This window comes from Symphalangus syndactylus, chromosome 13, assembly GCF_028878055.3.
Source record: "Symphalangus syndactylus isolate Jambi chromosome 13, NHGRI_mSymSyn1-v2.1_pri, whole genome shotgun sequence".
Lineage (NCBI taxonomy): Eukaryota > Metazoa > Chordata > Mammalia > Primates > Hylobatidae > Symphalangus > Symphalangus syndactylus.
In genome coordinates, this window is record NC_072435.2 from 103,738,540 (window position 1) to 103,766,508 (window position 27,969).

Below are 27,969 nucleotides of genomic sequence, written 5' to 3' on the forward strand. Positions count from 1 at the left end.
TATTTAAAGGAGAAAAGCAAGCTGGAGGAGAAAGAGGGTATGGTCACGTTACTAAACCCACAGGTTGCAGGAGAAAAGGAGCAGGAAGAGGAGTAGTCAATTACGTTATTTGTCTCCCACTCAGTAAATCAGCACTTTACATAAGATAAGGTGAACATCAAGTAGCTACCTGTGGAGATATTTCACCTTTTATCTGTAGCTAGCTGCTTAGGAACAAAAGGAGAGGCAGTTTCTTGCCTGACTCAGCTTCCAGCATAACTTTTTCCTCCTTTTAATACAATTTTTTTTTCTTTGCACAGAACGGGCCCTAGTATCCCAGCATAGAGTGCTAGAAGTTGGGGATCCTAGTGTGGAACCTCACAATAGGATCTTATGATGGAGAGCTAGGATAAAAATCTTAGAAAGGAGCTCTAGAATCTGGCACCAAAACTTTGTAAGCCTGGATTCAGATGGGTCCACAGGCAGTGTTCTGGTTCTCTCTTCTGTTAGGTGCAGGCCAGGGATGCTGTCAACCACCCTACAGTGCACAGAAAAGCTCTCTCCAACAAATTATCCAGTCCAAAGTGTCAGTGTCACTGATGATGAGAAACTCTGGTCGTGACTTTTCAAGATATGTGCTTTTTTATTCTTTTGACAATCCCAGGGGATGAAGAAACCACCTTTGGTCAAAATGAGAAGATCCAATTTCTAGTTTTATCTCCAAGACTAACCATGTATCTCAGGTGGGTCCCATGGTGTCTGCTGTTTCTCACTCATGAAGTGGGAATAAGGATTCCTGCCATGTGTTATAAATGGGTATGGCCTGATAGGGCTGGTTAACTCTGTGTATGTGCTGGGGGTGAGGGGGATGACAGCCATGGGGCTGTGCACATGTTCAGCATGTGTGAGTCTCTGCACATATGTGTGGCCTTCTGGCACCTTCTCTTTGGTATGATGGTGTCCAGGTGATATCTTCATGGATGGAATGGTCAGTCAGTTTCTGGCACTTGTTGCTTGCATATGAGGGGATATCTCTCTGTTGGATGCCAGCAGAACTCCTTGGGCCACTGAAGGCTTGGGAACCCCTGTGCCTTCAATGCAGGCTCTGAGCATTCAGAGGAGAAAGGCTCTCTTGTACAGAAAGCCTCCAAATCACCCCACTTGCCCCACAGAGAGGAGGCCCTGAGGTCAGAGGTCAGAGGGTGGCACTTACACAGAAAACAATGTCACATAGAGGTTAGGATTAAGGGTCTGGAGTCAGACAGGCCTGGGTTGAGTCTTGTTCTGCCACTCACCAGCTCTGCCCTTCGGCAAGTTGACTGACCTCTCCAGGCCTTGGTTGTCTCATTTGTAAAGTGAGATTAAACCCAACCTACCAAGCAGAGCCCGTGGGGAGAGGCAATGGCACAGGGTACATGGAAGGGCCTGGCACATAGTAGTTGTGCAACAAAAGGTGTTTATCCATTTTTCTTCTTTCTCAGGAGGGTGCCAAGGCTGAAGGCTAGGATGCAGGAAAACTGGGTCTGGGTACAGTCACCCTCCACCTCCCCTTTAGGCCTCAGTTACCCCATATGTCTGTGAGGAAGCTAACCTGGAGGTTATGAAGAGTCCTCCCTCCTGCTTTGATGGCTGTGAGCCCACCTCTCAGTCCTGCTCAGAGCCGGCAGTAGGTGCTGGCAACCCCTCCAAGGGCACAAGGTTCTCCGGAGCAGGGGAAGAGAATTTGAATCTGTAGAGGTGGGCTGGGGAGCACAGAGACCACCTCTCCACCACCACCCCCCAAACACACACACACTGGCTTGGACAGAAAGATTGGGCTTGGGTGATGTGGGGGTGGGGATGGCAGTTATTTTTCACTCTGGAAAGTTCCTCTCTGGGGAAGGGTTGCTAATAGGTGCTGTCACCATTCCTAAATTAGAGTTCAATCCACTCTGGTCAGTGTGGAACCAGCAAATGGCAATTTGCTCGTGTTTGCGGCTGGGAGCGATGGGGGCTGCCAGGGAGCAGCATGTGCTCTGGGAAGAAACTTGCAGGGCAGGAACCAGCTCAGCCCTGGCCTGGCTGTGTGACTCTGGACCACTCCTCCAGCCTCTCTGAGCCCCCAGGTTCCTCATCTGTAAAACATCAGACTTGGACTAGCTGGTGTCTAAGGGCCCTTTGAACTCTAGGATTCTATGGTATCATAATCATAATCTTGGTAATAGCTAAAAAGTATTGAGCACTTACTTGGGTCCAGGTCTGTGCGAGACATTTTATATGGACAGAGGTTATTTCATTCAAGTTTCTCCGAGCCTCAGTTTCCCCTTATGTAAAGGAAGGCTGTTTCACTAGGTGTTGGATCTCCAGGCTTTCTTGTAGCTCTGTCACTTGCTGTAAGGAAGAAGCTGAGTGACCTGAGAGTGGCCTTTGAGCTCTGAAGAGGGACAGGGTGAACTCCTTCAGTGGTCCTAAGCCCCTTCCCCCATAAACTCTGTATCAGCTTCCATTGCTGATGAAAATTAAGGGTCAGCAAACACTTTCTGTAAAAGGCTAGAAGGTAAATATTTTAGGCTTTGAGGGCCACATTCCCCTGAGCCCCAGCCAGAAAGAAATTCTAGATCCTCCCACAAGCCTTGCCAAGCACCTGGACCTTGGCCCTTTCTAAGTTCCAGCAATCAACAAGCATTTTTCAGCTCAGCCTCTGAGAAGTGATCATATCCCACTGGGACAGGAATGTCCTCAATGTATTATTTAGGAAACGGGCTCCGGTCACACTGCAGTCCAACAACAGTCCTGAGCAGAAACTCTAGGCCCTTGTGGGATGGATGCCCACCGACCCTTTTCCACCTCCCAGTCTCTGCATGGTGTCTCCCGCTTCCTGGGACATTCTTGACCCAGATCCTCCCATGACTGTCTCCTTGTCATTTTGCAGATCTCAGCTCAAATGCCTTCTGAGAGGGGCCTTTGGGAACCACCCTACCGCACACAGCTTCCTCCTATTCTCCATTGCTAGGACTTTCCAATTATCTCAGTGACCCCACAGTGAGAAATGCATTTGACATTGTGATGCGCACACACAACCGAGGCAAAGGTTCACAAAATAACATGTATCCTTACTGCATGTGAGTCAATGATAGCTTACTCCATGCCATTCCCTTTCATCCTATCCTAGTCCGTCCTATCTCCTCACTCCTGCCTTCCTCCCTGTTCTCTGCCATTCCCTGTAGGTCTGCTTCTTGGGTAAACACTCTGCCCAGAACCAGCAGAGCCATCCATTATCTCCCCCAGACAATTAGCAGCCTATTAAAGAACTCTATGCAAATGTGCCCTAATTGACCCAAGACACAGCAGCTCCTGGAGGAGAAGGATGACTCCAGATGGCTTAATGATAGGGATTTAGAAGTCCCTTCAGAAGTCCCTCTTGGGGAAGAGTGATCTGCACTTGGAGAAGGGCTGCCAGCTGCCGCATGGGTTGGCCAGTGGACTGGGTGACCTGCGCCTTGGGTCCCTCTCATCAAACCACTGTACAAGGGAGACTGTCAGTTCACCCCTTCATCTCTCTCCAACCCCCTGACCCTTTCTGCAACATGGCCCCTTCCCCAGAGCCCACAGTTTGGATATTTCGTTGACATATACCTCCGTGGGTCTCTGCCTTTTCAAATAAATTATTGTCCCCCCTTTTTAAATAGACTTTTGAAAAGCCATTTTAGGTTCATAGCAAAATTGAGCGGCAAGTACAGAAGTTCCCATATAACCCCAGACCCTCCTCCAACAGCCTCCCCCTCCATCAACATCCCACACCAGAGTGGTCCATTTGTTACAGTCGATGAACCTACACTGACACATCATTATCACCCAAGTCTGCAGTGTCAGTTAGGGCTCACTCTGGGTGTTGTACTTTCTGTAGATTTGGACAAATGTATGACATGTGTCCACCATTATGGTATCATACGGAGCAGTTTCACTGTCCTAAAAATCCTATACTCTACCTACTCACCCTCCCTCTAGCCCTCAGCAACCACTGATCTTTTTACTGTCTCTATAGTTTTGCCTCTTCCAGAATATAATATCGTTGGAATCGTACAGTGTGCAGCTTTTTCAGATTGGCTTCTTTCACTTGATAATATGCATTTAAGTTTCCTCCATGTCGTTTAGCCCTGAATAATACTCCACTGTCTGGATGTACATACTCCTTTGGGTAAATTCCCATGAGCATGATTGCTGGATCATATGGTAAGAGTATGTTTTGTTTTATGAGGTGCCCTTTGAAGACTAACTGTAGCTTATTGTGCCCTTTTGGTGTACCTAGCACCATGGTAAGAAGAGACAAATGAACAGTTTTCTCATTCAGTGCTGTCTATAACCCTGGAAGGCTTGGCCCTACGAGATCAAGGACCCAAGTCTTCCTCGGGTTCTTTGTCTTTTCTTTGTCTCGGTTCAGTGTCTCTTCTCTGCTCAGCTACTTTCTTCTCCTTCTTCTCTTTGCAGACTTAACTTTTGCTCTTTCTTTGGGCACCTGATGACAGCTCCTGAGGCTACAGGTCCATAGTCTAAGTGATCAGCAAAGATGTGAATGTCTCAAATCCCAACTCCATATTTCTGGGGCCAAGAATGGATTGATCAGTTTTAGATCTGAGCCTACTTATTATCCACCAGCAATGCCAGTGGGAAGGGTAATATGCTGCAAACACAGCCCCTGGGGTCTGCCTCTGTAAGCAAGGGGTGGGTGTCACACACTAGACAGATTCCTCAAAATGTGTCCTCCACACCTACCTTAGGTAATCACCAATCATTGCACCAACTCATTGAACCTTTATCTTTTTCTGAAGTCTGGGCAAAGGGTATTGTCATGAGAAGAGGTAAATGTTTTGTTTAGTTGGCCAAAGTTGTGGCAGAGAATGACTACCTACCAAGAAACTGTCATGACAGGTTTAGCATATGGTTAAGAGTGCAGGCCCCAGAGCCAGACTCCCTGGGCTGGAAGCCTGTTCCACCACTTGCTAGCTGTGTGATGCTGCACAGATGACTTCTCTGATTTCCTAATCTGTAAAATGGGGCTAACAAGTGGAACCTTTCTTATAGGGTTGTTGTAAGGATTACAAGTTACTCTCTAGACAGTGTCTGTCACATAGTCGGTGCTCAATAAATACTAGCCCACATTATTATTAGGGTGCTATATATTTTAAAAACAGTAGCTCATTTAACCCTCCTACCTTTCCAATGAGACAGGGTGGATTGGCCCTATTTTGCAGGTGAGAAAACTGAGTCACAGAGAGGCCCCTTGCTGAAGATCACACAGCCACCATGGCCCTAAGGCAGGTTCACATGCAGGAGTGTGTGACTCTGGCCCTGACCCCTTTCCATGTTTCCTCTCCATGGCCATTCCTGTCCACAGTGGCCCAGCCTGACTCCCTGCAACAAGAGAAGATGGCTGTAAAGATTGCCCATGGAGCAAGAGGCACTAGAGTCATTACCCAGAGAAACAAAATTTTAATATTTATTTATAATGGACACCATATGCTCCCTCTGATTTTTTTATTTAATTACATCATGGCAGATGGCTGGGTGTTAAAGGCCATTAAGCTAATGGCACTTTGCCTTCTCATTTATTTTCTTGAGTTTTGGGGAAGATAAATGAAAGTGGACATGGTTGGCAGGCTGTGAGCACAGGGTAGTGCTGAGTGAGTTTCCTTCCTGGGAACAGAGAGAAGTTGGGGACCCAGGGGATTCTTTCTGGAGGTGGTGTGAGCAAGTGTAGGGGGCAACATACGGGTGTGCCTAGGAACCTGGTGAAGCTTTCCTGGTGTGTACATGCTTCCTGGTCAAAAAAGTGGGATTATTGTGTCAAAGATTCTGCAGAATTGTTGCATCAAAGATCTGCAGAACCACAATATGTCCATCATGAGCACGATGGAATCATTAAATTACAGCACACCAGTGAATGGAAGGGTGTGTCCCAGAGAGAGTCTACCCACTGTATGGGGTGCAAAAGCCTTCCCTAGTGTTAGCTGGGTTAGTAAAATTCTGGATTCCTAAGACAATGAGTGAAAGGACTTGGCATTTATAATGGCATTTCTTCTCAGGCTGTTTCATTAAGTCTTTCACTTGCCAAATGGCTGGTCCACCACCAAGAAGGGTGAGAAAGAACTTCGATTAAAGGAATTGGGGGTTATCTACCTGGAGAAGTGTTTGAGGCATGGCCATCCATATCTTCAGGCTCAGAAAGGTTCCTTTCATCAAGGCGTGGATTCAACTGAGGGATTAGTGGTTAAGACAGGGAATAGCTGCCTTGCTGGTCTGCATAGTGTCTGCCATGGCATCATGACACTGAGGCTCAGTTTTGCACTTGAATTCATCCTCCACTTTTTGTGTGCCTGGGCAAGTTACTTAATCTCTGTGAACCTTAGCTTTCTCATCTGTAAAGTGGGTATAATATGCCAATGTCTCATCATTGTTGAAAGGTCCTATATTGCTTTCCGGGGATCTGTATAAAGATTTACTTACAGAGTGTTTATCATAGCATTACTTATTTATAAAAGAGGGAAGACTGGAAATATTTTACATGTCTAATGATAAGGAAAAGGTTGAAAAACCATTGATATGATATGAATCAACCATATTGATTCCTATTCTAAGGAATCAACTATTCCAAGAAATAAATACCACTGATAAGTAGTTCATTTAGGAAATAAAGAGTACACTTACTCCTGTCCTTCCCTGAGCGGGGAAGTGAGACAGGGAAGGGAAGAAATCAATAAAGGGTGTATTATTGAGTCGAGTCATCTATTACAGAGGGTGGTTGAGACTAAGTCCCTCTGGAGAAATACACACTTCAGAGTTATTCCAGCTGAGGAGCAAGGGAGCTGGGGCATTTATACACCAACTCCCATCAGTCATTTTTTGCAGCTTCTTCCAAATGTTAATATTCTAGCATGTCTTGCCTGCCAACCACACAAGCACAAAAACCATTCAAGGTGCTGGAGAAACCCTTCAGACAACCAGATGAACATTCAGAATTTAACTCTGTGGGTGGGGCACATACAGCATCTGTTACAGATCTACCAAACTACCAAAAAGAAAAGGACTGACAACATTAAATGTTGGTGTGGATTTGGAGCAGCAGGAATGCTCAAACTGTACTGGGGAAGTTGTGACTACAGCAACCTTGGAAAAAAACTGGCATCTTTTAGGGTAATCATAAGATGCTCATACAAAAACAAAAACAAACAAACAAAAACTAGTGCTTTCACTCCTAGGTATATATGCACCCTACATTAATTCTTATATACATGCATCAGGAGGGAGGTGTGGGAATGTCTGCAGCAACTGGCAAGAGGAATCCATTCTATCCAAGCCACATGATCTGAGAATTAATGAGGGGGAAATTCCATGAAGGAAAATGGAGTCCTTGTATCAGAATGAAGGGGCACTGAACAGGCAAAACCACATGTATTCTCCAGAAATTATTATAAGATGTAGCATTTGCACCTAATATATATAAATACGACACATTTGTATATATTGACTTATTTAGTTCTCATGCCAACCCTAAGAGATAAATTATATTACATCATCACTCTATAGATGGGGAAACTGATGTTCAAAGAAGTTAATGACCACCTCAAAGAATGATAGTGGGGATTAAAAGGCACAATGGGAATAAGATGACTGGCACATAGTAAGTGCTCAACAAACACCAGCAACTTCTGATATTTTTATTATTAGAACAAGACTGAAATTTTACCTGGGCTCCCCAGTTTCTTGGAAACTTCCCAGATGGGTCTCCTACCCAGAACTCTTAAGAAATCAAACCTTCGTGAACCTGATTTCTCGATAGCTATTTCTTGGTGAAGCTTGGGTGGTCTGGGGGTCAGTTGGTCGCTGGGCCTGCCCAGTCCCTCCGAACTGCCTCTGCCCCCCACCAAGTCAGGTGCTGGGGATTGTAGAGAGGGAGTCAGCCCCCTACCCAGCCTCACAGGCTTCCATTCTGACCTACCCTAGCCTCTAGAACCTGGAAGGGGGAGGCACACTTTTACTCCCAGGGGAGGTAAGGAACCACAGGGCAGGCTATGCCTCTGTTTTTCTTTCCCCTGCAGGCAGCTCTTCCCCACCCATCTTCAAGTTGGCAGCTCAACACCAGAGCCTCATTCTGGTGCTAAAAATAGGCTGTGTTTAGACACTTTGAGGCTCCTGCTGGAAACATGAACTGCAGTAACCGAATGCTGCCACTCCCACAAAGGGGGCCTCTCAGCCTCCTCCCTGTGGAAACTCATGCCAGCCCTGGGAGGGAGGCAGAGTAGAGGTCATCCACCACATTTAACAGATGGGGAAACTGAGGCTTAGAGAGGTATCACTTAAAATAAAGGGGGATGAAGTCATGATAGCCAGCCCTGTGGATTATCTCATCGAATCCTCCCCACACCTCTGGGAGGGGCATTCTATGGTTGACTTAACTTTACAGAGAGAAGATGGCAGCTCAGAGAGATGAAGTCCCCTGTCTGGACCTCACACCTGTAAGTGAATGACAGGAGGGGATATTAATACAATTATGATCCTCAACATGCTATGAACAAATAGAAACAGAGAGAAGTGGGTTGCTGAAGGCCAACAGCCCCCATCTCACCCAGGGTTGTAGACACATTATCTGTGGATTGGGAAGAAACATCACACCTTGCCTTGCAGCTATCCCAGAGGGAGGAGTGTGGGAGAACGTATTTGTAAAACCTTCACACACAGTATCCAGCATATAGTAGGTATTCAACAAATGCAGTTAGTTTCATTTCCCCATTCCCTTTGAGGCAGAATTTCTCTCTGGAGAGAGATAGCAGAAAGAGAGACAATGACAGACTAGAGAGAGACTTGGAGAGATAGAGATGGAGAGAGAGGCAGGAGAGAGAGAATGACAGATGGATGTGGGAGGCAGGGGAGTCTGGGATACCTTTGAGGACATGGGGCTTTGGCTCAGCCGAATCCTGGAACCCTTGAACCCCAGAACCACCCAATGCTGAGTAACACAAATGCTGCCTCCACAGAGCCCTGGATTTACAGTTCTCCAAGGCTGTCACCTGAGTGTTTTGTCCAGTATGTGAAGCCATGGTTGTAGGTTTAAGCCCTGGGGGGATAAACCTGACTGTTTTTATGCATTTTTCTCTACCAGTGTTTCTTGGGACCCTCCTATGTACCAAATAGCATCACCTCCGGCTCAGATTCCAGAGGGCTCTTCCTCTGGGTGAGCCCCCGCCTCCTCCTAGCACCGGCAGGATGCTGTGGGATGACTCAGGTCAGCACCTTCCCTCCCCAGGAGGAAAGGGAGCTCTGAAAGTCGGGGGTGGACACAGCCCCTTTCCACACGGTCCACATCCCTCCAGCAGATCTCCTTCATTTTCCACATCGCCCGTGCCTCAGTCTCTTTCTGTTCCCTGCCAGCTCCTAACGAGCTCATTATCCTCTTAAAGCCCATTTGGCACCCACTTAGAGAAGAGATGTGTTGGAATATGAAAGAACAAAGAGGGAACAATGAAAAAGGACTAGACCCAGAAATATCCTCAGAGAGGCAGAAAGCCACAGGGAACACTACAGCTGAAAACTTTGCTGTCTCCACAACAGCAAATGTGCTGAGGTGGCAAATGGCTTTCAAGTGTCTCACATGTGCCCTTGAGGGGGCGGGGGTGGGGCTTATCTTGAGCATCTCCTATGCGTCAGGTATTCCTCCTACAATGTTTAATTCAGTCCTTCCAGCAACATACTTTTTAGGGGAGAAGTCAAGATCCTTTAGGCCACTTTACAGGTGAGGAAACTGAGTCTTGCTGAGAAGGGATGTCTTGCCCCAATCACTCACCTGGGGGAATAGAAGAGGAGGATTTGAACCCAGGTCTGTTTGCCTGTGGAGTCCACCTCTGTTCTTGCCTGAGTGCCTCTGGAAGGGCTGGTGTCCCCTTGCCCATCCCACGAGGACTGCTGACTTTTTCTCATCCCAGCCCAGCTGCAGAAACATCTGGCACATGTGTTGGCACAACCATGAAACCTCAGTGGATTCTCATGCGCGTTTTGAGGACACAGTCCCAACTCCTGAGCTTGGCATCCAAGGCTTCCCATGATCTGGCTCCTGCCCACTGCTTGGCTGTGTTCCCAGCCCACAGTCCCCCAAGCTCCTTTGTTTCTTCCCCCTCAGTGATGCACCCTCATGTGGGCTGTTCCTCTTCCCTGGGCTAACCTTGGGTTGCTCCTTCACCCAAAGAATTTTGACTCCTTTTGCAAGACCTGCTGGCTCAAAGACTCCTCCATGGGGAAGCCCTCTATGGTCCCCCCAATTCGTTGCAGACCCTCACTTCCCTTGGCTCCCACATTCCATGGCTTCTCAACCCAGGGTCCAACCAACCCCCGCCCCCGATATTTTAAGCCAAATTCTGGGAGCTTACGTGCAAGGGCTTTTTTTTCTTGGCATAGATCTATAGTTATGAGATCCTCAAAGAGTTACAAGACCAGAATAGACATACAGTTAGGAATATAGGCTTTGAAATCAGGTGGCATTGGGTTTACCACCCTGCTGCCACTTACTCGCTCTGTGACCCTGAACAACTTACCTAATCTCTCTGATACTCATTCCCCTCTTGTATAAAAATAGATACAGCTCTCCCTCTTAGAACTGTTCAAATGAGAGTATGTATATGTGTAGAAGAATGCCTGGCATGTATTAACTGTTCAGTAAACATTAACTATAATATTGATTGCTGTATCTTGTACACACATCTACTATGGGATTTATCATAGTCTGTCTAGCATAATGATTGTTTACATTGCTTTCTCCCTCAGTTGACTGTGAATTCTCTGAAAGCAGGGACTGTGAATTATTTATTCCTGCATCTCAAACACATACATAGTAGGCAATCTGCATATGTTTTTAAATAAATGGAAGAATGAGTGGATGACTGGATGGGTGGAGAGTTGGGTGGATGGATGGGCTGCTATAGCTCAGATGGATAGATGAATGGATGTATAGTTGGACAGATTAATGAATAGATTAATGGTAGGTGGTTGGGTGGCTCAATGAATAGATGGGTAGATGAACTGCTGGAAGGCAAATGGATGGATGGATGGATGAATGGATGGGGGGGTGGATGCTGGATGACAGACAGATGAATGGTTGGATGGATGGATAGATGGTTGGCTTAATGACTGGATGGGTAGGTGGACTGCTGGATGACAGACAGATGGATGGATAGATGGACGGATAGTTTGACTTTACAAAGGCATGGATTTTTGTCTGTTTTGTTCACTTATTTATTCCAAGTGCCTACGAGGGTGACTGGTGCATAGTATGTGCTCAGTACTTAGTTCTTGAATAAATGGGATGGCGAACTCTACCTTAAACCACAGTTAAATGCCCACACTACTGTCTGGATTAGGAGAGTATGTTACAATTTGTATCTTCCATTGGCTGACTATGGAATCTCAGGCATTGGCTAAGATGGTCATGGGGCCCCCTGCTGGTGGTAATATGAAAAAGCATTGCCTAAATGGGGTTTTCTGTTTTCTAGTTTACATTCTATCTTTCCTCTTGACTGATGATCCTGAACACTTACTCATAAAGCTGTGGTTCTCAACTCTCTGTGCTCATTACCATTATCTGAGAGCACTGGTTACAGCTGTGGGTTTCCCCCTCAACCAGACATTCTGGTTGGAAAAGTTAGGAATCTATATTCACCAGGTTCTCAGGTGATTCTGAATCAGTTGTTTCTCAGACCCACACCTGGGAGACCCTGACAAAGGGCAAGCCATGCTGGTAACTGAGAGGCTGTAAGGATGGGCTACTGTCTGGGGGGCTGTCTCTGAATTCTCAAGTGATGTCCAGACTATGTTGGAAAGAGGCAGAGTCAAAGAGACACTGATTAAGAGCTGTGATTTGCGATTTGGACTGTCCTGGGTCCAGATCCCAGCTCCATCACTCACCAGCTGTGTGACCTCCATTTCCTCATCTGTAAAGTAGGGAAATAGTTACCTCCCATAGGAATGTTGGGAGCAATAAAGGAGACAAGTGTAGATGGCTGGGCACAAAGCTGAGCACATGGTAGACACTCAACAAACACTGAATGGACAAATATGCTGCTAAATAACCCTACTTTCCTTCTTTTTCCTTTTCTTCCTTGGATAGAGGAGAGGGGCTATGGATTTTATTTCTCCCACTAGAATGTGAGCTCTATGAAAGACGGGATTTTGCCTCTGCTGCTCACAGCTTAATTTCCAGCACCTAGGACAGTGCCTCACACAAAGTAGGTCTCACTGAGTGTTTGTTGGAAAAAAAAAATGAATGAATCTGGTCTGGTTCAGAATTGCCCAGGTTCAGCAGGTAGTTCAGCAAGGACCTTGAAAGTACTTTTCGGACTTAAGGTAATCCTTGGATCAGTGTATATTTGACAAATATATAGGAAGTATGGAGCAAAGCAAACCACTGGCCCATAAGAACCTGTGCTTGTCCAAGACAAAGTTTGTCCCCAAACTAGGGCCCACTAGGATCCAGGCCCCCAAATTCCCAGTTTGGTGTCAAGAAAAAGGCAGTGTTCTAGAAGACTCAGAGATGCTCTTTATCCGGCACTGCTCTTAAGCTGTTTCATGCCATTGGTGGTTTCCTCCCCTCTCCGGGCCACTGCATTTCCCTGTAGGATGCTCAAGAACCCTCTGGGTTCTGTGCTTTGGTGAAGGGGCTTCTCATGGCTGTGTCTCTGCTGTTTTGCAGGTGGCATCCCTGAGTCCTGATGCCTGACTGGATGGAGACCCACCAGCTTCTGTTCCCATGAGGTAGAAAGGCCAAGCTTGGTCTTCAGCTGGGGAAGAGGCCAGAAACAAGGCCCCCAGTGAAATAACCCAGATCCATTGGCCTGAGGAGCAGAGAAAGAGCAAGAAGTGAACTGCAGCTGCTGGTAACCCTCAGAAACCTTCTCCAATTGCTATTGTCACAGTTCTTTGGGAACACTCTGAAGTGAAGAACAATATGTAGGAAAATGGGACCAACTTATGTGTGTTCTGAGCCTCAAAACCCCTTTGTTGGCCCAAAGAAGCTCATCTTGAGTTTGGGAAGGCTGGTAAGCTCCGTCCTTTCTCATGGCCTCAGCCAAGCATTGAACTTGCCCTCCCCTTCTGGCCTTGGTGATCACTTTTTCAGGAAGAGTGAGACTGAGGACCCCCAAGTGTTCCATCCCTAAGGAAAACTTGGGAAACCAAGCCCCTTCCATCCCCTCCCAAGCACCTCAGCCAAGCCCCAGAGAGCCAGTCCGGAATGATCCCGTTATGGCCAAGCTCTGGTTCAAATTCCAGCGGTACTTCCGCCGGAAACCTGTGCGTTTCTTTACCTTCCTGGCACTCTACCTGACTGCTGGGAGCCTTGTCTTCCTTCACTCTGGCTTTGTGGGCCAGCCCGCTGTCTCGGGGAACCAGGCGAACCCCGCCGCTGCAGGAGGCCCAGCTGAGGGTGCTGAGCTGCCCTTCTTGGGCGACATGCATGTGGGCAGAGGTTTCCGGGACACAGGTGAAGCCTCGAGCATCGCTCGCAGGTATGGACCCTGGTTCAAAGGCAAGGATGGGAATGAGAGAGCCAAACTTGGTGACTACGGTGGAGCCTGGAGCCGAGCCCTCAAGGGGAGGATTGTCCGGGAGAAGGAGGAAGACCGAGGTAAGAGCGAGGAAGATCTGGACACTGACGGGTTGGGGAGAAGGGAGGAGATTCTAACAATGTAATAACAGCTGTCAGTTTTCAGTGTTTAACAGGAACCAGCTGTCATATAGTTGTAGCTATAAATAGATAGCGCCTGCCATTATCATCCCCATTGCACAGAGGAGAAAAATGAAGCTCAGAGAGATGAAGCAGCTTGCCCAAGGTCACACAGCTTGTCAACAGGCAAGTTTGGATTTGAACTCCACATCTATCAGAGGTCAAAGTCTGACTCTCCCCTGCAGCCTTTCACAGTCCTTGTTAAATATACATGAAAATAAAAACAGTGAGCATTTATTGGGTACTTACTAGGCACCAAGTACTGTTTCCAAGCACTTTACACATATAGAAACATCACCACAACTATAGGAGATAGATTTTATTTATTCCCGTTTTAAAGATGAGGAAAGTGAGGTACCAAGAGCACAAGATTACACAGCTAAGTGGCAGAGCTTCTGCTCCACCAGACTATCTCTTAGTCCATCTTGCTGGGTCCCTTGGTGATGGAACTCAGGGGAGATCATTGCCCTGGATAGATTTCATTGCATTTTCTCAGCCATTTATAATCTAAAAAGGCTTTTCTTCATGAGTGCATTACCTTATTTGATTTTCATTACACTTCATGGGCTTAAACAAGGCCCCTATGATCCTGTGCCCAGTTAACAGATCTGGAAACTGAGGCTTGAAGAAGGGAAGACACTTGCCCAAAGCTGCGCAGCTGGTCAGCGGCAGGAACAGAGTTTAAATCTGATCCATCTGGCCTGAACGCTCAGTTCTCTAAGGCTGTCTCCTAGAGTCCACTGGCATCTACCCATCCAACCAGCATGCTAGGGAGGAACCCACAACCCCTACAATTCATAAGATTAACACAAATGGACATTTCAGAAATCTGGGCCAGATGGTTTGGGAGAATAAACCACCAATCAAGGCAGATGGAAAACCTCACTAGCCTTTGTGTTCTACTGTGATTCAGCTCATAAAAAACCCTTCTACCCTGGAAGGAAGCAGGATTAATGGGAAGGAGATGGGATTCATCTTGGAACACATCCCAAGATGGGATTTATCTTGGAACACATTCTCCTGCCCCAGTCCTGCCCCCGACCTGGCCTGGGAACCATCTAGAAGACTCTATCTTTCTGCCCTCAGGAATTTCCTAGACTTCTGCTTCTTCAAGAACCAACGCTCACAGGAAGGCAAAGGAGATGTTGGGGGTGGTAGAATGGATCAGAGGATGTGGATTCATATTCCGGCTCCACCCCCACCAGCCATGTGGCCGAGGCAAATGATTTTACCTTCTCCGGCTTCAGTTTTGAAATCTGTAAAATGGGGATTTTACTGGATGCTCCAGAGAGTTCAATGAGACAAGGGTCATGAAGGCCTAGCACTGAGTAGGTGCTTAGAGGTGCTCAGGAAGTGCTCCTGGGATCTCCCTGGGGATCATCTTATAGGTATAGGTGAGGTGTGAAGTGCTGCACCCCAGCCACTCCAAACTCCATTCTGGCCTTTGAAAGCCCCAAAGTCCTCGCCAGCCAACACCTTGAGATATGCTCCCCATAATGCTTAGGATAAATTCCAGACCCCTCCCATAGTCCACCTCTCCAACCTCATCTTATAACCCCACTCCCCTCACCATGCTTTGCCCCACTGTCCTTGCAGTTCATTGAACACACCAAGCCTGTTTCTACCCTAAGATCTCTGTATATGCAGTGCCTTCTATCTGGGATGCCATCTCCCCAAATGTTTGCATAGCTCCCTTCTTCCTTTCCTTCAAGTCTTTAATCAAACCTCGCCTTCCCACAGAGACCGTCCCAGAGCATCCTAACTCAAATAACCCCACTTCCTACCCAGTCACAACCACATTCCCTGACTCTATTTTCATCATAACACTTATCGCCATCTGAAAGCATCTCATTTATGTGTTTGCCTCTTTGTTTAAGATCAGCCTGTTCTACTGGACTGTCATCTCCAGGAGGGCAGGGCTATTTCCTGTCCCGCCTGTCTGTGTTCTATCAGCACCTGGGACAGCCCCTGGCTAAGTGCTGTTGCTGAACACCTATTTGTTGAATGGGCGAATGACTGGATGAATAAACGAATGAATGACTATCCCTCTGCCTGGAGTACCTCTACAGCATTAGCTCTACTCTTCCTCCAAGTCTCATCTTTGCTAATCTTCAAGAAATTTTCCCTGATCCCCTTACAGGCTTGATCAAATGCTCCTCCTCTATGCTCCCTGGCATGGCCCTTATATGAATGGCAATTGTGTATGTTTGTCCATGTCCCCTGACAGAATATGAATTCCTTATGGTGTAGATGATACACAAATGACAACGCTTCTCATTTGTTGTGAGAATGAAATACTGCCATCAATACCACTAATAATAATAATGACCATTTCTTGAGTACCTACTTCACACCAACCACTTGTCTATTTGCTTTTCATGTATTATTTGAATGAAATGATATATGTAACATGCTTATAATATCCTCTGGCTCATAATAATAGGTCACTTAATAGTTGCTGTCCTTGTTATTTGTAGTAATATTAGCTGATATCTAGTGAATGATCATTACAGGCTAGACCATGTTATGTGTTTCATTGACTCATTTAATTACTACAACCCAGTAAGTTAGGGATTGTTATTCCATTTCACAGACGGCAAAACTGAGATCCAGAAAGAAATCACTTACCCTAGTTTACACAAGTCAATAGTGGAGGAACTGAGGTTTAAAACAAGGTCTGTTTAATTCCAAAGCTTGTGAGAATTCTTCTATACCATGCCAATTGCATCCCCACCATGCCTTACCCAGCAATCTTATATATTGTATAAAGTGCAGAGAGAAGGAAGAGAAAATAAGAACGTAGCCCCAAGCCCAGGGCTCTCAGCAGACAGCCTTTGGAATCAGGCAGTATTATTAAGAAAGCACAAATCCAGCCTGTCCTTGATTAACTTATTCAGAGTTCAGCGAGGAAAGACAACATATTAGATTAACACTAATAAAAATAAGACACTTCTCCAGCCTGACGCTAAACTCATTTTGTTTTCTCCAAGGCTGGCGAGGGCTCTGCTTGATGCAGTGATGCAGGACTCAAGCCGTAGAGGATTCAGAGCCCATCATGGCCCAGGAGTGGGAGGGGAGGAGCTGCACCCAGGCTGAGCTGAGGCTGGGCAGGAGTCTGAGTTCTTTGGTGTAACTGACACCTACCATGTGCCAGTCATTTACCTAGGCCTCTCTAGGTTCACATGGCCGTGCGAGGGCCTGTATTTTGAGCAGCCAAATCAGGGTTCAAATCCCAGTTCTGCAACTTGCTGGCTGTGCAGCCTTGGGCAGGTCGCTTCACCTTTCTGACACACCATTTCCTCTTTGGGATAAAAAGTACTTAACATCAGATGGCATTGTGATGATTACATAAGGTCAGTTCAGCGTGTGCTCTCTAAGTGCCAGGTGCTGTTCAAAGCATTTATGTCTGTTACATCACATAATCTTCCTAGTAATGAAGGAAGATAGACACTGTTATTAACTCCATCTTACGGGAGGGAAACTCAGGCACAGAGAAGTTAAGTAACTTGCCCAAGATTACCCACCTGGGGGAGGGAGTAAACCAGTATGTGAACCCAGGTGTTGTAAGTCTTACACCTGAACCTTAACCACTACATCACGTCACTTCTCAGTGTACAGAAAGTACATGCCAGCTATTATTATTATAATAAGCTGGCATACCACCTTAATACATGCCAGCTATTATTATTTATACTGTAATTTTGCAGGAGAAAATGGGAGAATAGAGGTAATGTGAATTTCCTAAAGTCACACAGCTAATCTGGGGCAGAGCCAGGAGCTAAACCCACTTTGACTTCAAAGGCTGTGCTGCTTCTATTTCCATGAGATTACAGAGAGGCTTGGGCTGGGTGTGAAGGTGGCCATGGGAAGATTTAGTCTGCATTTTTTGGAAGGATAGCAGGAGCACCCACTTCCCATCTCCTCCAGCTGGAGATGCAATGGCTGCAGGTTACTGAGGTGCTCTGTGTCAGGGACTGTTTGTCCATATTCTCCTTTCAGCTTTATATCAGGTAAAAATATTGAGTGCCATTTCACGATGAAGAAACAGGCTCAGAGAGGTTCAATTATTTGCCCAACATCACACAGATGCCAAGAGGCAGAGCTGACTCCAGCCCAATTTGATCAGAGTCCAAAGCCCTTATTCTTAACCACTGGACTTATACTACCTCTTTCTTAAAATATATGATCTCTAACTTCATTCATTCATTCATTCATTCCATATTTATCAAACACCTACTACATGCCCAGATCTTTGCTGGGAGGTGGAGATACAGGAATGATTCAAGCACAGGTTGTGAATATTCCTCAGAAGAAAAAGCTGTGCTTTTCCCCATTATAACACCTTTTCATTTTATTAAAAATTCTTCTACAATAAGCCAAAATTATTTCTAATTTGAAAAAATAATGGACAATACTAAGAAAATTTAGAAAAGTTTTGGGGGACCCCAAAGGAGGGACCTCATTCAGTCATAGGGTATCACAGCTGGCTTTCTGGGAGAGGAGATGGGTGAGCTTAGTATGTAGGATCCTTATGCCTTGACCAAAGTGAGTGGTGCATCCCTTCTGCCCTGGGGAAGCCTAGATATGAGCAGGAAATTCCATCGCCGGTACAAGGAAATCCGGGCGGCACTGGTTGGTCTTCTGGAGGGACCACCTTCCAGTGTTTCAGAGAATCTCCAGGAGAAAAAGTATTTCTTGTGTCTTCCTTCTGTGCCAGACCCTGTGATAGGCTCAATGCATCAAATTAATGTTACTTAGGTCACACTTAACAATATCTTTGTATTAGCTTTCTCAGGCTGCTATAACAAAGTATCACACACTGGGTGGCTTGAACAACAGATATCTATTATCTCACAGTTCTGGAGGCCATAAATCTGAAGTCAGGGTGTTGGCAGGGCCATGCACTCTCAAAGCCTCAAAGGGAGACTCTGTTCCATGCCTTTCTCCTGGTTTCCAGTGTTCCCCGCCATCCTCAGCAACCCCTGGCTTGCAGCCACATTACTCCAATCTCTGCTTCCATTTTCACATGACCATCTCCTTTGCGTCTGTGTCTTCATATAGCCTTCATCTGCCTCTGTGTCTTCATATAGCCATCTTGTTATAAGGACACCAGTCATATTGGATTGGGACACAACCTACTCCAGTTCAGCCTCATAAAAAATTCCATCTGCAATAACCCTATTTCCAAATAAGGCCACATTCTAAGGAATTGAGAGTCAAGACTTCAACATGTCATTTTGTTGGGCGGGGGTGGACAGGGCACACAATTCAGCCTAGCAACCCTAGTTGAATTTTTGCTCCCACTTTTCAGGTGGAGAACTGCACCTCCAAGTGCTTGAGTAATATTTGAGGCTATTGCAGCATCATATGTGGGATTTGAACCCAGATCTGGTTGACTCCAGTACAGCGTGAGGCCTCCTATTCGTGAATCTGTTCACAAACTATAAATCAGAGGCATACAAATTAGTTCATGTTTAGCTACCCTTTCAACAAATCACCTTCATTGAAGAGAGCAAAATTTCATGAAAAGATTAATTGTAGCAGAAGAAAAAAGTAAAGGGGGAAAAAAAACTGCCACCAGGAGGGTTCTTTTCAGATGCCGGTTTCTGTACTGGAGATAAATAGCCCAGCCGGGGTGACTTTGCCATTTCAACAGTCTACAGACCGCTGTGGAGATGAACTGATAGATTATGTGAACTTGGCCATTAATCCACCCTCAAGTGGCCGGTGATTTTGTCCCTGTTTTACATATCTGACCTCCTGTCTCCGAGAGGTTCTGCTACCACAGCAGGATTTGAAGGTGGAGCCCTGAGGAATGGCTGAAGAGGATTTTAGTGGGCTGGCAGTAACCATGCTAATGAGCTCAGCAGGGTGATACAACTCTGAGGACAGGGACCATGGTTGTATTGGTCGCAGCCTGCACCAAAGGTCCGTGGGAAAGGGGTCACCAGATCTTTCCCAAGACAGGAAGGAAACTGACTCAGTATTGATATCCTGATCCATGGAGGTCAGCCCATTAATCAGGCCGTGATGCATAACGTGCCTGTGTTTTCCAAAAGCATTAATAAAGAACCATGTATCTTCCTCTCCCTCCTGTTGACAGATAAGGAAACAGGATCATTCGTTCATTCAACAAGTCTTTGAGCGCCTGTTGTGTGGGACATCTCAGCCTGATGCCTGGTCTGGTGCGAGGAAGGGGATAGAGCACCATTTAAAAGCCCAGGCTTATAAAAAAGAATAAGATCATGTTTCCTGCAGGAACATGGATGGATCTGAAGGCCATTATTCTTAGCAAACTAATGCAGGAACAGAAAACCAAATACCGCATGTTCTCACTTAAAAGTGGGAGCTAAATGATGAGAACACATGGACACAAAGAGGGGAACAACAGACACTGGGGACTACTTGAAGGTGCAGGGTGGGAGGAGGGAGAAGAGGAGAAAATATAACTATTGGGTACTACGCTTAATACCTGGGTGACAAAATAATTTGTACAACAAACCTCGTGACATGAGTTTACCTATATAACAAACCTACACATGTACCCTGCACTTAAAATAAAGCTTAAAAACAAATAACTAAAAGCCCAGGCTTTGGGGAAGATGGTCCTATGGTAAAAATCCCAGATCTTCTCCCAAGGAACCATGCCACTTCCCAGCTCCCTCCTCCTCCTGGGCAGGTCTCTCTGGGGAGACACCTCCTCCCAAAACATCTCCTCCCAATCCTGGACTCAGTGTGGCATATAGGAAGGGCAAATTTGAATAGACAGACCTGGGCATGGATTTGGTCTGAGACCCTCACTGTGGGGTGGACTCGGGCAAGTTGCTAAGCTTGAGTATCAGTGTAGTAGTTAGTGCTCCCCCTACCCCGGTGCCAAGGGACAAAAATCCACCTTGAACCAGCTTAAGCTAAAGAAGAAAATGCATTATGTCATGTCATCAAACTACAGCAGTGGCTCTGATGGACTGGATTTTCAAATATATAATTGGTGGTCTTCTTCCTGTCACTCTCATCTCTGCTCTTCTATGCCTTGGCTTGTTTGTTCTCCTACACAGATTGGCCTTGGTGCCAGGGACTGGGCTGGTGGTAGCTCTGGGGTTATAGCACCTGGGAGAGGCAGATTTCTTCCTCCCAGCTTTACTCTATTGGAATGCAACAAATGGGTCATGTGTCCTTCCTTGAAGCAATCACTGGCTGCTGGGATGGACAATATGATTGGCCTTGGCAAGGTCATCATGTCTCCTGTGGTCAGGGAAAGTAAGGTCTGCTGATGGAAAAACCTATCTAGAGCAGATGCTTTGAAGGCACAAACAGTCCACTACAGTCCACCCCTTCACTTCATGAGGGACATGCAATGGACATGCCCACATACATCTTTACTCCCATTAATTTGCTTATAAAAATCTTATCTAACATGATCCACTCTTCCATAGGTAGCCGAATGTGCCTATCCTTACCCTAAGGTGAAGTCACCCAAAGTCCTATCACATCCAACTTCAAGCCCAGCATTTCTGCAGCATGAGCATTCCTCCCCTTCAGGTCTTGGGGTGGCCAAAGAGAATTGAAACTTCCTCAAGTATAAGATGGTTGGAGGACAGACCTGGGCTTTAATTTGAAGTCAGATGCTACAAGCTGTAGGAACTTGGACAGATGACATAGGTTCCCATTGCATTTTGAAAAGAGGAAAAGCAGATGTGACATGAGTAGTTACCAGTCAGAACATACACAATATGCCTAAACTAAGATTTGCTTCTAAGGTAAACATATAGAAGAGTCACTATGATCAGTTGCCTCATCTCTAAAATGGGTTCATAAGAAGTTTGTGAAGATTGAATTTTTAAAAAATGGACATGGCCCATAGTAAAGTAGATAGCATGTAGTAGGTGTTCAACTCATGATAGTTTTGTCTCCTCTGTTTCTGTCTTTGTCTCTCTCTCACACACACACGCACACGCACATGCACACACACACATACACAATCTGTTGATCTGATGACAAAGACTTCAGGCCACCAAAATAAATCAAACTTTACCCCCTCTCTTCCCTTCCCTCTCTCTCCCTCCCTACTCCATCATCCCTCCTTCCTTCCTTTCCTTCCTTCTCTTTCTCCTTCCAGCTCCCTCTATTTTTCCCTCCTGCCTATCCTACAGTGCATCTTTAGACACTCAGTCCTCTAGGGAATGGCTGAACTGAAGTTAGTGTGCAGCCCTTGCCCACGTGGCCACAAAGGGCTCTCTCCCAGCTCAGGTATGAACAGCATTTGTGCCCCAAGTCAAGGGCTGTGACTCCATCTGTGATGGGAGGGGCAGGCGCTGTTTAACAAGCACAGAGACAAGACCCGGGCTTCTCCAGGGCTGTCACTGTCTGGTGTGCCTGCTCCAGGGAGACAATGCTTCTTTTAAAGATGGACTGTTCTTAGTCGAGCAAATCACCTCTGTCTTATGAAGGAAATTCAAGGTGATCATGTCAAGACACATCTCCAGCGGGGCTGAAAAAAATAGTGCACTTAGCAGAGCCATGTCCAGGGGAGTGATTGCTCAGTAATGAGCCTGCATTCTCTGCTAGATCCTGCTCTCCACCACAAGGAAGTGGGGAAAGAAGCTCACAGTTTAAACTAGACAGCTGCCTAGCCAAGGAAGTGAGTAAGTGGCATTTAGCATTTTCTTCAATCATTCCCCTATAAGGGACATTTAATTCCAAGCGCTGGCTGGATCCTCAGTCTAACCTCCAGTTACTGATTTGGGGGTCTCATAGACCTGGATTTAAACCTTTATTCTGTGAAAAATTAGCTGTGGGTCTTAGGGAGGCCACTTCACCTTTCTGGGTCACTGTTAAATCGTCTAAGAGCATGACAATGTCAGTGTTCTCCACTTCACATGGGGGCATTACAAAGATCCCCCAACTCAGAAACAAGCAGTTCAGAACACAGGCTCTGAAGCCAGATTGCTTGGCTTCAGTTCTGAATCCACACATATGAACTGTGTTACTTTGAGCAAGTGACTTCTCCAGGCCCTTTTCTCTTCTGTATAAAATGGTAATAATATTCTCATAGGATCACTGTAAGGCTGCAAGGAGACAATGTATATAAAGCACTTACCAAAGTGGATGTCCAAATAATAATAATAATAATTTAAAAAACATATGGGAAAAGACATTATAAATGGTGAAGTGCAATTTTCATGTATGGGGGTTACTATTTACCATAAAGTACAGGAAAAATGTTTACTACTTTAAGAAAACTAAGTGTATGATTTATAATTGGATGGCTATTTCACATTATTTAAAATTTTCCTTTGAATGGAAACTTGATCATCGTGACCCACAATAGAGGAAAACTGTAAAGTACTTTACACAGCACTGTGAATGGCCAGTTTCTTATTCTACTCATCTTAATTTGATGCCCATCATATGCAAGACACTATGGTAGAAACTTTTACATAAATCATTCTATTTTAACCTCACTGGATTGTTATTTTTGTTCCTGATTCAAATAAAACTAGGTCTCTGAAAGGTTATCTGGCTTAAACTTTCTAGGCCCATGCTAGGAAGTAAACAAAGTGAAATGAGGACCTAGACCTTGAGATAGCTAAGTCCAGGGCACTTTCCAAGGAAAAATAAATGTCTGAAGGCAGCTTGTAGAGATAGTAACATGTTGTCAAATGTTAAGCCTTTTAGAGCTGTCTTAATGCAAGAAACAGGAAGCTCTGTTTGGTGCTTAGGGAATGGCCTTGGCTTGGGTTCCTGGATGCCCAGCTGTCACCAGGTGACCTCAAGGGCTTGGCTGCAGCCCACAGAAGGCTTCCCTCCTTTCTGTTGGTCTCCACTGCCCTGACTAGACCAGGTTCTGCCAAGACAAATGACTTTCACTCTCTCATTTCTGCCCAAAGGAAGGACTTGACATTAAAAGGTCAACAAGGTCACATAACCAGAGACACATTGGTGAGGCTTCCTCCTGTAACCCTTGCAGCTTTGTCCCCAGCCATCTCTGATGTTTTCCTTTCCCCAAAGCCAAGTACATCGGCTGCTACCTGGATGACACCCAGAGTCGGGCCCTTCGAGGAGTGTCCTTTTTTGACTACAAAAAGATGACCATCTTCCGTTGCCAGGACAACTGTGCTGAACGGTAGGGTCCCAACATCCCAGACTTGTCCATTTCAGGCCCTTCCTTCTCAGATTCCTGCCTGTGGCATTCTTTGCTCTGCTATGGGAGGGTGTGTTGAAGGGTGAGCATATGACCACGGGAAAGGTTGATGCAAGGGTGTGTGTGCATGGTGTGTATGAGCACATCCACACAACTGAGGACTGCTCAAGAGTTGATCTATGGAAGTCTGTGGTTGTGCAACTGTGTCATACTGTGTCTAGGAACAATTTTGTAGCATACAGGGTACAGGGTCAGCTAGCTGTGTTTGTGAGCTTAGTGCCAATATGCCATAATCTTTAAATAATAGTGGCCGTGTATGCAGGAGTCTTTGTGAATATGTGTGCAAGGACTGAGAATTGTGCTTGTGTGTGTAGGTGTCTGATTGCATTTGTTGAATGTACAACACTGTGTTGAGAGCATACAAGATTGTGATGAATTGCACACAACTTAGAAATACTCCATTAGATGTGCGTGTGCATGCAGATGAGGGCTGTGAGCATAAGGCTTGCAAGATGTCCACATGAAGGGTAAGGTGAAGGTATCTAATAGTTTCTCAGTATATAAACTCCTTGTTTTTCTCCAAGGGAGAAACACTTACCTGTTCAGACAGTGTTTTCCAATCTAAGAAGACAACGATGATTTTTATTAGACATGCACTGGGAGTAGGGGGGAGGGAGTTGATGTTTTGAGAGTGGACAAGTCCCCAGAGGCCTGGTGAACAGGGACAGGACCCCTGGGGGCACCGTGGGGCTGAGCTGAGCTTCTCTTCTTGTTTCTTGGGCCCCTTGATCTTGTAGTAGCTCAGGAAGAGGCTCTAATATGCTCACCTTCAGGCTCCAGGTGGCTGTCTCTGACAGTCACAAGCTCTGCCAACCTCAGCTGCATGCCTGGTGTGGAAATGGGCAAGTGGGTGACCACCGAGAGACTCTTCCTGCTGTTCTTTATTTTTTATTTTTTTGAGATGGAGTCTTGCTCTGTCACCCAGGCTGGAGTGCAGTGGCATAATCTCGGCTCACTGCAACCTCTGCCTCCCAGGTTCAAGCAATTCTCCTGCCTCAGCCTCCTGAGTAGCTGGGACTACAGGCGCATGCCACCATGCCTGGCTTTTTTTTTTTGGGGGGGGGTATATTTAGTAGAGACAGGGTTTCACCATATTGGTCAGGATGGTCTCGATCTCCTGACCTCGTGATCCGCCCGCCTCGGCTTCCCAAAGTGCTGGGATTACAGGCGTAAGCCACCAAACCCGGCCCCTGCTGTTCTTGATTAGGAAACACTACCCCCTTTAAAATCAGCTGCCTGGGGAGCCCACTATTAAAATCCTGAGCCCAGGACCCTCTCCAACTTGAAAAGGATTCCAAGTCCTTGATAATATGAAATCACTAACTTATCTGTCAAACTTGGGTGCAGGGGGGCGGGGGAAACAGAGGTGGAGTCCACACAGCCCCTGGCCTTAACAAGCTCACAGCCTGCAAGGGGAGACAAACATGTAAACAGAGAGGGATAACATAGTCAGATAAGCGTTGAGATGGAAGAATTGCAGGCAGTTTGACATGCAGACAAGGTCTAAACTGCCTGGGGTGAAAGGAAATACTTTTCAGAGAAGGTGACAGCCAAGATGAGTCAGAACTACTCATGTAATTCAATTTGGTTCAGCAAACATTTGTTGACTGCCCATGGGTGCTGGACCTGATTCCAGGTGCTGGAGATGAAGAGATGAGCCATCCACAGCCCTGTCCTCAGGGGGGCTTCCCATCTGGTTGGGGAGATAGAGGCAAGAACAATAGGCTTGGGCAATAGAATAACAACAGCCTACAATAGTTTAAAAGCATTTGTTCTGTGCCAGGCACTGTCTGAGCATTTTGCAAATATTAACTCTTTAACTTCACAAGACCCCTGTGAGGCAGGAATGTTATGAGCCACATTCCACAGATGAGGAAACCAGGGTACAGAGACATCAAGTACATTGGGTGCTGGGGTGGATGTGCTTTGCAAGGTGCAGGAAAGTCAAGAAGATGGAAGGGATGGAGGGCTCCATGTGGAGGGTTTAGGAGGAGTTATCACGGTGAGACCATAAGCTGGGTTTTGAAGGATGAGTAGGAGTTTTCTAGGTAGGGCAGAAATAACAGCATGCTCAAAGGCCAGGACTCCGGAAATACACTGAAACACTCAGGGTGCTCAGATAGGCAGCATGGGAGTGCACAGAGGGTACAAAGGGAGTGTCAGGAGGGGAAGCCACAGAGGTGTCCAAAGCCCAGTGAAATGGTGACTTGAAAGCTAACTAAAGCATCCAGATTTGACCAGGAGGGCAATGGGGAGCCACTGCAGGGTGTCTATCACGGAAGTGGTTTACATTCATTCCATGAATGTGTATTAATCATCTCTCATATGCCAGGCATTGTCCAGGGATAGGTGGGCAAGACCCACAGGGTCACTGCCCTCCTGGATATTATATTCTAGAGAACAAGAACAAAAGCAATTTACAAACTACATTAAAAATCACTAATATCATTTCAAAAGTGATGAGGGTGTCTAAAGATATTATATTCTAGAGAACAAGAGCAAAAGTGCTCCCTGAAGCCTCTTTTATGGATTTCCCTGAACCTCAGTTTTCCTCCATCTCAGGTTTTGTCCTTCCTACTCCCGGAGCCAGAGCAAGCAATGCTCTTTTCATTTGTTTACAGAGTGGGGTAGCCACTAAGAGTCCTTTTTAGGAAAGGATTCCATCACTATGAAAAATTTCAAAAAAACTTGAAAACCTTGCAGTGCCTGGATTTTTATTTTTAGGAATTTTTCCTTGGTGAATATGTGAGCTCATTTTTGTCCTCTCCCAAAGGGATGTAAGAGTCCCTACCTCCCTCATGAGCTCCCTGCGCCTCTTCCCCTCACCCTAGCTCCTCTCAAGGAACAAGGAGGCACCATTCCTGGTGATATTTCCAAGAATAAAGAAGCTGGACTCTGGAGAGATGAATGTCTCAGGTTTCCAGACAGGGAAGAGCAAGAAAGAGAGTGGGGTAGGGGAGACCACAGGATCCGGGGTGTGTGTGTGTGACAAGCGTACCATGTGTGGGTGTGTACAGGTGAGTGTGAATATGGACATGGTGTGTCTATGTGAGTAGGTGTAGAAGGGTGAAGATGAAGGCAGGTGGATGGTCCCTGGGTGTTCCTGTCGCCTCCCTGGGTCTGCCTGTCCTCTAGGGGCCTCCCTGTATTCCTTCTTGGCTTTCCTGCTTCCACGCTGCCCCGCTGCAAGGCTAACTCTGTAGCCTGCCTGACTCCTCTTAGGGTCTCCCTATCCCAGACCCAGATCCCCCTGCCCCATGGGGCATGCCTGTCTCACAGATCTCCTGGAGTCTCCCTGCCTACCTCAGGGTCTCCCCACACTCTTTCCAAGGTCTTCCTGTGTGCTACCTCCTTAATCTCATTTCTTTGGGGTCCCCCTGTCTCCCGAAGGCCCCCATCTCCCAGGTCTCCACAATGGGTGAGTCTCCTGTCCCCTGAGGTCTCTCCTGTCCCCTGGGGTCTCCCAGTGGCCCCAACCTCCCATCAGCAGTCTCCCTATTTCCCCTGGGATCTCCTGGTCCCCAGAGCCCTCCCATCCACCAGGTCTCCACGTTGAGTCTCCCTGCCTTGGGGTCTCCATGGTGGCAGCTACCCTGCTTGACAGCAGCCTCCCCCAGGGGTTACCTGTATGCCGGGCTGGAGTTCGGCGCCGAGTGCTACTGCGGCCACAAGATCCAGGCGACGAACGTGAGCGAGGCAGAGTGCGACATGGAGTGCAAGGGCGAGCGAGGCAGCATGTGCGGCGGCGCCAACCGCCTCTCTGTCTACCGGCTGCAGCTGGCCCAGGAGTCGGCCCGCAGGTGTACGTGAGTCTGCCCTGCCCCTCTCTGCTGCTCTTCCCTCGGCTGCAGCCCTTCCCACCAGAGTAAATAGTCCCACATGTCTGCCCTGTACCCTCCATGGCTCCCCATCACTCCAAGGCCACCACCGTCCTGCCCCAGCCTCGCCTCTCCCAGTCCCTCACAGAACCCTTTGCCTCAGCTCCTTTGAATGGTCCTGCATGCGCTTTTCTCTCCCTCCCACTCTGAGCTGCCTCTGGTTCCAG

The 27,969-nt window shown here is 46.6% G+C and overlaps 1 protein-coding gene across 3 annotated transcripts in view; it reads left to right on the forward strand.

Moving 5' to 3' along the window:
- Positions 1-27,969, forward strand: part of WSCD2 (WSC domain containing 2) — a 359,309-nt gene that overhangs the window by 289,235 nt on the left and 42,105 nt on the right. For 2 of the 3 annotated variants that reach the window (XM_063614375.1, XM_055236736.2), the window contains 3 exons: positions 12,692-13,624; positions 23,732-23,846; positions 27,542-27,726. In XM_063614375.1, the coding sequence (XP_063470445.1) occupies positions 13,243-13,624; positions 23,732-23,846; positions 27,542-27,726 (682 nt within the window). In that variant the 5' untranslated portion in view covers positions 12,692-13,242. The remainder of the gene's footprint in view (positions 1-12,691; positions 13,625-23,731; positions 23,847-27,541; positions 27,727-27,969) is intronic. The other variant, XM_063614376.1, reaches the window with a different exon arrangement.